Here is a 10,295-nt window from a genome sequence, read left to right on the forward strand (position 1 = left end):
CTGTGGGAATAGGCAGTTTAAATAGTTTAGCACAGACTAGATGGGCCCAAGGGCCTGTTTCTGTGTTCTACTTTCCTGTTCTTGATAGTTATTGCTAATTTATTTACTTTTCTTTTGTATTCACAGTTTGGTGCCTTTTGCACATTAGTTGTCCTGTAGGGTATGATCTTCCATTGATTCTACAGTGTTTCTTGGATTTATTGTGTATGCCCACAAGAAAATGTATCTTGGGGTTGTATATGTACTTTGATAACAGACTTACTTTGGACTTTGAAGAATATTTACAATTGCTATATGATATTTGGCACTTACAGAGTAATCATTTACGAAGAAGTGAAATAAAAAGGAGCTGGCATTAAAACTGATGACACAGGACATAAAATATAGCTTCAAGCACTGCCTTAATTGTGCTGTGCCAAAATAGCAGCTAAAGATATGAGAGAAAAGCTACAAATGACATTGTCACGTCTAGCAATTTCTACACAGCAGACCAGAAAATCCTGATTTTAATTCATCCATTCATGTTTCCACCATCACCAGTATAACTAACACTGATCAAAGCATGTAAAGACATATTATGGTTGTGAAAAATGTTCACCCTTGTGTCTAGTAATTTAAATGTGCCACCCCAATTTGCCAGTTACATTCTATCACTGAATTCAACATCAAGACCAAAGACATGGCAGATGCTTACTGGAATTCCCAACAAAGTTGTTGCAGATTTTCAGCTACATTCACTTGAATTGTAATGATAAAGCTACAAGGAAGAAAGGTAGATAGTTTTAAATATGTCTGGGTTAATTATTTACAGAAGTTTTTAAATCATTTAATGTGTTTGTTTCAAATCAATTGCTATTAAATTAGTTTTAAGTATTCAATCTTGAACAATTTTTTTAAAATTCTAAATTTCACAAACACAAGTACTGAAAAACTTTAAGGCTTTGACAAATGGCAACTGTCATCTTTGCAAACTGAGAAGACTTCCAAATGAAACCTGCTGTCACTAGGTAACGCACATGATCTGATTAATTCACTTGAGGTCTGTACATAAATACTTGTAGGTAAGGTTTTAAATTGAATTGTAAATGGATAAGGGGTAGAGAATAGAAATTCAGGAACAGACCATTTCAGATCTGGTATTATGTAATGCTCAAGTTTTAAATAAGTCATATTGTTGTTTTCAAGTCTCACACTCCCTATCTGCAATCGCATCTTCAGTCATACAATCCTTTTGATAGATCTATACACTTCTAATACTGGACTCTTGCTGTTCTTTATATTTAACATCTTCACCATTTGGGGGAATGCCTTCAGTTGCAAGTTGACCAAATCCTCACAGGTGTTTCCTGCTCTTTGCCTCCTGCCAATCAGCCACTGCTTTATCCGTGCTAGAATCCTTCCTGTAATAGCATGGGCTCGTAGCTTGTTAAGCAGCCCCATGTGTGGCACCTTGTCAAAGGCCTTCTAAAAATCCAAGTTCTGTACACAACATCAGCTGATTCCCCCTTTTCTATCCCGCTTAATACTTCTTCAAAGAATTCCAACAGATTTTCCCTTGAGGAAACCATGCTCACTATGTCCTACTTTATCATGTGCCTCAAAGTACAATACGACCTCATACTTGATGATTAACTCCAACATCTTCTCAACCACTGAGATCAGACTAACTGACCTGTAGCTTCCTTTCTTCTGCCTTTCCCCTTGGAGTGACATTTGCAATTTTCCAGTATTCCAGAACACTTCCAGAATCTAGTGATCTTAATGCCTCCTGAATCTCTTCAGCCACCTCTTTCAGAACTCTGGGGTGTACAGCATCTGGTCCAGGTGACTTATCTACCTTCAGACCTTTCAGTTTCCCAAGAACTTCTCTCTAGTTATGGTAGCTTCACACACTTCATGCCTCCTGACACCTGGAGCTTCCACCGCACTACTAGTGTCTTCCACAGTGAAGACTGATGCAAAATACTTATTCAGTTCGTCTGCTACTTCAATGTCCCTCATTACTACCTCTCCAGCATAGTTTTCCAGTGGTCCAATATCCACTCTCACTTCTCTTTTACATCTGAAGAAACCTTTGGTATCCTCTTTAATATTATTGTCTGGCTTACTTTTATATTCCATCTTTACCTTTTTAGTTGCCTTTTGTTGGATTTTAAAAGCTTCCCAATCCTCAAACTTTCCACTAATTTTTGCTCTATTATTACTATTACGTGCCCTCTCTTTGGCTTTTATGTTGACTTTGACTTCTCTTTGTTAGCCACGGATCAACCTTTTGATTCCTAACTTTGTCTGAGGTCTTACCAACATCTACTCCCACAACCTCTCCACTAACAATGTGGTTCCCATCCCCCTGAAACTCTAGTTTAAACCCCACCGTGCAGCATTAATAAACCTTTCCGCTAGGATATTAGGCCCCTCTAGTTCAGGTGTAAGCATTCCCTTCTGTACAGGTCCAATCTTCCCTGGAAGAGAGCTCAATGATCCAAAAATCTTATGCCCTCCCTCCTACACCAACTCCTGAGCCACATATTAAACTGCATAGCCTTCCTAGTTCTGGACTCACTAGCATGTGGCACGAGTAGCATTCCTGAGATCATAATCCTGGAGGTCCTGCCCATTAACTTAGAACCTAACTCCCGAAACTTCCCAAGCAGAACCTCGTCACTTATCCTACCCATGTCGCTGGTACCAACATGGACCATGACCTCTGGCTGTTCACCCTCCCACTTAAGAATGCTCAGGACTCGATCCAAGATATCCTGGATCCGGACACCCGGGAGGTGATGTACTATCCGAGAATCTCACTCTCGCCCACAGAACTTCCTGCCTATTCCCCTATCACCACAGAGTGCTTTTTTTCCCCACTTCCCTTCTGAGTCACAGAGACAGACTCAGTGCCAGAGACCCAATCACTGACTTTCTCTGATAGGCACCCCACCCCCGGCAGTAATCAAAATGATAAACCTGTTGTTGAGGGGGATGGCCACAGGGGTGCTCTGCACAGGCTCCTTAGCCCCTTTCCCATTCCTGACAGTCACCCAGTTTCCTGTGTCCGGCACACTGGGTGTAACTACATATCTGTATGTCCTATCTATCACCCCCTCAGCCTCCTAAATGATCCAGAATTCATCCAGTTCCAGCTCCAACTCCTTAACGTGGTTTGTTAGAAGCTGCAGGGTAGCTCACCGTTGTCAGGGACACTGGAGGTCTCCCAGTCATCCCACGTCCCACAAGAGGAGCATCTAATTTGGCATCTCTACTGTCCTAACTGAGCAGATATAAAGAAGAAAAGTGGAAAAAATGAGTTTTTCTTTCCTCTGCTTTCTCTGACTGAAGCCTCCAAGATCACCAATCTATGTCCACTCGAACAACAGCTGCAGCGCTTGCCCCTGCTTTCCTTTCATTTGCTCTTACTAATCAATCCCAGACACCGATTAGTTGCTGATCGAAGCTTTGTCGCAACCTGCCTTTTACCCTCAGGCAGTGGACCTGATTGAAATGCCCTCCTCGCCAAACCTTCAATGTCCAGTTTGGCTACTGGTCAAAGCTCTGCTACAGCCATATTTTTATTGTAAACCAATAGTCAGCTCATTCAAAAGTCTTGCTTACTTTTTATAATCGGCAATGGACAAATTACAAATCCATGCATCTCTCTGGCAAAGTTTTTTTGAACCATTTTGGCTGTCGCCCATTTGCAACTATTCAGGCTACTTCAGCATCACCTACAAAACATTCAGACATGAGCCGATAAGGGGCAATTACACCACAAGAGAGCCAGACAACAAATACCTCAAACAAGGGAGAATCTAACCAATTATTTTTTCATTCAAAATCATTACAGTTGCTAAGTCACTTCATCAATATCTTTGGAGTTACCACTGACTAGAAACTAAATTACACCATCACATAAATACCATGGCTACAGAGCAGATCAAGGCTGGGTATCCTGCTGGGTCTTTCACATCATGAGACCCCAATATTTTCCTATCTATGAATCACAAATCAGGAGGCTAGTAGAATACTCCACTTGCCTGGATGAGTAATCAACAAAGAAGCATGATGCCATTCAGGCCAAAAGTGCTGTTTGATTGACACTCCATCAATGACCTTAAATAGTCATTCATTTCACCACCTTGCAGAGGCCGCAGTGTGTTATATCTACAAGTTAATCTCCCCGTCATTCTTGAAAAACAAATCCCAAACCTATACCGTCAAGAAGGGCAGGACGTTTATCACCACCAGAAGGTTGCCTTCAAAACTGCACATCACACCTACTAAGGAATACAGACAATCTAAATCCTGGAACTGCGGGAAAACTATAACAGTTCAAGAAGATGACTCATCAGCAGCTTGTCAAGGGCAAATAAAGATGGAAAACAAACACAGACTTGCCAGTGATACCCAGATACTGTAAATAAATAATGAATTTCTGAAGCACATTACAGAAAATGTAAGCCAATTACTGAAGTAGTGAATATGGATTCATGCTTTGAAATTCTATTCTGTTATAGAACAAATGTAAACAAATATAATAATTTACAAGCTTATCAAGTCTGACTGGTTGCAATATGAATCACACCACCATGGCTATTAGCCTTACTACAGGCATACACAATCCTACTTACCAGGATAGTTTTATGGACTCCCTCAACCACATACTGTTTTGACATGAATGAAGATTAAACTTAGAACTGAAACACCATCCTTCACTCATTGTGAATGACTGGAGTTTGATTCCAAGCTTTTTTTTCAACCTGAGGCTGTAGTAAACTTAAGTCTTACTCATTTAAAGCAATTTGGGCTATTGCAACAAACAATATCTAAAAAATGTATCAACTGCAGTGTGACCAACATGGGCACCATTATCCTGAAATAACTTTCTGCTTCTGACTCCTTAAAATTAAGAAAATCGACAAAGCCAATTCTGCCTATGATAAGATTTGCACTATTTCCAGCTAAAAAGCATGCACTGTATATTGGAAAGCAAAAGTAATTGAGCCCTCTCTGCTCTCTGTGTCATTCCTGGAGAGGGATGGGCTCTGCCAGGTTTCAGATGCCCAAGACACGCCATATGATGAGCAATCACCAAAAAGATCAGTGCAAAAAGCTTGTCATGACTGCGCCCCGACGACTCCACCAGGAGTTAAGGGTGCACACACACAGACAACATGCCCTCTATGTGGATGAAGTCAAACCAGATGAGTAAAATCTCTATACAGCCCTCACTATGAAGGCTCATGTAATCAATTACATTACTTTCATACAATTCTTTAGCAGAATCCAGGCACTGTCAGTAAAATAAATCAGATAAAACAGAAACTGGAATGGTTGGATTGTAGCACTGCAGCATTGTAGACGGTGTGATTTATTCGAAAGCCAAATTTGTGTTCCACATGCAGCATCCATATTTATCTTTACTGCTTTCTGATTTTCAAGCTCACCTAAGGTAGCCAATTTTAGCTTAATCACTATCAACAGGTTATTTGCAGAACAGGTAAAATAATCCTGAAGAAGCATCTCGGCCTGAAACATTGACTGTACTCCTTTCCCTAGATGCGCCTGACCTGCTGAGTTCCTCCAGCATTTTGTGTACGTTGGCTTGGATCTCCAGCACCCACAGATTTTCTCGTGCTTGAAAATAATGGAAAACTTGCCATAGGGTTACAGTGTGATCTGGCCCTTTGGACCACTGAGACCATGTCAAGCATGAGGTGCCCATTTTTATACTAATCCTACCTGAGCCATCTGTTCTTTCCATGCCGTCATCAACTCCCCAGATTATACTACTCAGCTACATATCGGGGTGTATTAATCTCAGATTATACTACTCAGCTACCTACCAGGGTGTATTAATCTCAGATTATACTACTCAGCTACATATTGGGGTGTATTAATCTCAGATTATACTAAGCTACATATCGGAGTGTATTAATCTCAGATTATACTACTCAGCTACACATCAGGGTGTATTAATCTCAGATTATACTACTCAGCTACATATTGGGGTGCATTAATCTCAGATTATACTACTCAGCTACATATCGGAGTGTATTAATCTCAGATTATACTACTCAGCTACACATCGGGGTGTATTAATCTCAGATTATACTACTCAGCTACATATCGGGGTGTATTAATCTCAGATTATACTCAGCTACATACTAGGGTGCATTAATCTCAAGATTATACAACTCAATTACATACTGGGGTGCATTAATCTACCAACTCGTACATCTTTCAGATGCACAAAGGCAGCACTCAAGGTCAAGATTGAACAAAGATTGCTGGAACTCTGAACCAGGGCTCAACTAACTGCACTGCTGTGGTATCCACTATCCAACCCAAATATTATCTGAAAGCAATGTATGCACAAACTTTAGAGTCACCAGAGGAGGAGCATGAATCCTAGTTCAAGAAAGAAGGCAACAAACCCCAACGAAAGCACCTGGACACCTGCCATTGAGGAAACTCAGCTGAACTAATGGAACAACTGTATGTTTATCTACTGAGTTATGGTGATACTAACCATGGTGGTTTTTCATAACACAAGTGATGTGTCTCAATACCTTAGACACACCACTGTAATATTGCCCAATATACAAATCACAAAACCCAGCCTATTTAGGTCTGATCAGTCCTTTTCCAGTCAGCTGTTAGTCAAAGCCGGTACTAGCAAATGCAAAAACAGCAGGGTTTTCTTGAGTCACTAATAAGAAAAAAACAACTCAATTTTTATTTCCCACAGCCCCTCACCAAAATAAAACAAGGTACCCTTGAGGAAGTGCTTCCCTGTTTGAAGGGATAACATCACTGGCGTGAGCACACTGTCAGACTGACAACCCAGAGCTGCAGAGGAAGTATTCCGCTTCCTTTGCCCTCTCGAGAGTTGACTTAAGATTCCAGAGCACCATTCCAAAGGTCAGTAGCGAGTCTCCCGGGTGTCCTGGCTAGAACTTGTCCCCTCCGCCCCCAATCCGAGAAACAAGACACCAGGTCTGTAGATCTTGCCCTGTACGGAATGGTTTCTAGATTCCGTGTGTCAAAAATACTGCGCTCTTTGCATGCGCCCAGAGGTGCAAGTTTGGGGGGAAATTCAGGCCACGTTTCTGCGGCACTGGGATGGAGAAACAGCAATGAAGATTGGTGCTTCTGAGATACACAGTCTAAAACAGCTGACATTGCTGCGTGGGCCAAAGGGCTTTTACCAGCGTCGTGGCGGAAGCCAATAACTTACCCGCACGTTGCCTTTGGTTCGCTGTTTGTTTTTGCCACCCATCACAGGTGCCCCTCCCCCAGGCCGGGATCGGGTCCGCCGCCACCACGCCAAACTTCGGTTACTTTCAGAGAGCCACGACTCTCCACACTGCCCAGGCGTTGCGCTTGCGCAGGTGAACGGGCTGGTTGCCGTCCCTCACTAGCCGCCGGCTGGAAACCGCAGCGCCAACAGGGAGTTCCGTCTCTGGCGTTCCCTCTTTTCTCGGGAGCAGTAGTTGCGGATGGATTTGAAGGAACAGATCTTTCACCAAACTTAAATGTGTTGAAAGTGTTGCCGGAATTCATTTGACAATGACAGATAATAAACACTACATTCGTGTCACAACTTTAATGTAGGAAACCAGTTCACAGAAACTTCTTAAAGCAGATAAATGAGCAGAGCTAAATCCCTTACTATCTCTAATTTCAGTTAGTCCTGACGAAGGGTCTCGGCCCGAAACGTCGACTGCATTTCTTCCTATAGATGCTGCCTTTCCTACCGCGTTCCACCAGCATTTTGAGTGTGTTGCTTGAATTTCCAGCATCTTCAGATTTCTTCGGGTAGTGATCAAATGGTTGATTTAACGAAGGGGGATCCAAAAAGAGCTGACATTAATGGGATTAAGGTGAGCGATGTAAAAAGGAGTCCAATCACAAACAAGAGAAAACCTGCAGATGCTGTGAGGGTCTCCGCCTGAAATGTCACCTGTACTCTTTTCCATAGATGCTGTCTGGCTCAGTGTAAAAAAGAGCCATTTGGCATTGGGAAATAAACATATAATTTATTTTCGGTGATGGAACTGGTATGCCTTTAGATACGTACTGTGTCATGTCATCTGCAGAAATTCCTTGACGAGTTGACAATAGTTGAATGTATAAAGGGAGAATGAGAGGATGAATACAGGGCCCTGGTGAAGGACTTTATCAAATAGTGCAAACTGTATCATCTGTGCCTCAACATTAGTAAGACAAAGGAGATGGTGATGGACTTTAAGACTAAGCTTGCATTGCTCTCTGTTGCTATTGATGGTGAGGACATGGATGTAGTGAGGACCTACAGCTATTTGGAAGTGTACCTGAATGACAGACTTGAGTGGAGCACCAACACAGAGGCTGTGTACAAGAAGGGCTGAAGTCACCTCTACTTCCTCAGGAGACTTAGGTTCTTTGGAATATGCAGGCCTCTCCTTCACATCTTCTACCAGTCCATTGTAATCAGTACAATCTTCTATGCAATGGTGTGCTGGAACAATGGCATAAACACAGGTGATGCCAACAGGCTCAATAAACTGATTAGAAAGGCTGGCTCTGTTATAGGAATCAAAGTGGACACACTGGAGGCTGTGGCCGAACAAAGAACCCTATGGAAAATACTGGCAATTCTGGACAATCTTTCTCACCCTCTGCATGTCTCCTTGGCTGAACAGAGGAGCACTTTTAGTAATAGACTAAGACAACTGTTCTGCTCCGAAGAGTGCTATATGAGGTCGTTCTAAACCTCAGCCGTTATGAGTCAACCTATAGTTGGGGAAGTGATGACCCCCTCCTGTTAGTTTGTGGTAACTTATTTTTGAAATTCTTTATACTACTCTTCTAATATTTATATCTGTGCACTTGTAATACCGCTGTGATGCTGTAATTTAATTTGGGATCAATTAAGTATTGATCTATATCAATCTTTTGAATTTGAAGAGTGAAGGAACTAAGTGTGGGGAATTGTTTGGGAGGTGGAGAAAATAAATGTTTCAATGGGATCAAGGGCCTCAGAACTGAAAGGAGTGGTTGAATGGAAATGGAGAGACTGAAGTCTCTAAATTTTGCCTTCCCAAAGCTTTCCAGAATTATTCCTGTGGATGGAGGGGAACAAGTGTGGCCCTCATTATCTAAGAAGGGAGGGGACTATTGATCTTTCAGATGAATACCAGTAATGGGAATGATGTTGTGGTCTTTTTTAATAACAAGAAACCTTGAAAAGAATAATTAGATTGAGCAGTTAGCAGTTATCTATGACAGAAAATTAATGTATTGAGTAATGTACAAGAGTACTTTAACTTGTGACTAGATGTATAGTCAAGAAAATAACGGATGTGATGTGCTTAGGTTTTTAGAAAGCTTTCAGTAAAGTACCACACAGGGCTTAGATCACATGAAATGAGAATTGGTTATCACACTAAAAGTGAAGTGGGAATAAGTTCATCTTTTTCATTTGGCAGTATGTGACTGTTGGGCATTGAAGGTATCAGTGCTTGAGATCTAACTATTCACAATCATTGATTTGGCTATGAGGATCAAATGTCATATTTCCAAATTTGCCATGATACAAAACTAGGTGGGATTATGAGTATGAAGATGAGTGTAAAGTGGCTTCAAGGAGATATAAAGACGAAGAATAATGAAGCAAGGACATGGCAAATAGAATATAATGTGGAAATTGTAAAGTCATCCAAGCTGTGCACAAAACAGAAAAGAAGGCATTTGAAGTGACAAGGAATCTGGAATTAGGGTCATATGTTCAGTGGGCCATTTAAATTCAAAGTGAGAGATTTCTTCTCTCAGATTTTTAATAAACAATGTTGATGATAATTGATTGACCTGCATAAAGAAACTTCTACCCTTTTCATTTGAGGCATTGAATACCCTGGATTATAGTTTACACACTGCATTTAACCTTAATAAAGATTGAAAACAATCATTATAAAGGTATGGATTTCATTTAGCTCTTAACAGATATGTTAATCATGTTGTACTTGTAGTAACAAAATGGCAGTTTTGTCTGTAACAAAATGGAGCCTGTATTGTACCAGGGTACTTTGCTAACAGTGTTCATGCAATATTATGCCAATAGGACCTGAGTCGTTGACAAACTGCAGACCCAGAAGTTTTGATTACTGGAAGAATGCCAGCAATGATAAGCAGATGTACAGAATGCCCATGAAATGAAGCTAACACTTGGGCATAAAGGAGTGACAATGCTGTCTGTTTCTTCAAAGCTATCACCAGCTCTTGTGTAGTGATGGTCTTCCCTTGCAGCAAGTAAAATA

General features: G+C 41.2%; 1 protein-coding gene across 1 annotated transcript in view; it reads right to left on the reverse strand.

Annotated features, from left to right (window-relative positions):
- ltn1 (listerin E3 ubiquitin protein ligase 1) overlaps positions 1–7,540 on the reverse strand; it is a 119,125-nt gene extending 111,585 nt beyond the window's left edge. Inside the window, exon 1 of the mRNA XM_059968094.1 lies at positions 7,235–7,540. Coding sequence (XP_059824077.1) covers positions 7,235–7,276 — 42 coding nt within the window. The 5' untranslated portion in view covers positions 7,277–7,540. The remainder of the gene's footprint in view (positions 1–7,234) is intronic.
- Between the last annotated feature and the right edge of the window lie 2,755 nt (positions 7,541–10,295).

This window comes from Hypanus sabinus, chromosome 4 (assembly GCF_030144855.1).
Source record: "Hypanus sabinus isolate sHypSab1 chromosome 4, sHypSab1.hap1, whole genome shotgun sequence".
NCBI classification, from domain to species: Eukaryota; Metazoa; Chordata; class Chondrichthyes; order Myliobatiformes; family Dasyatidae; genus Hypanus; species Hypanus sabinus.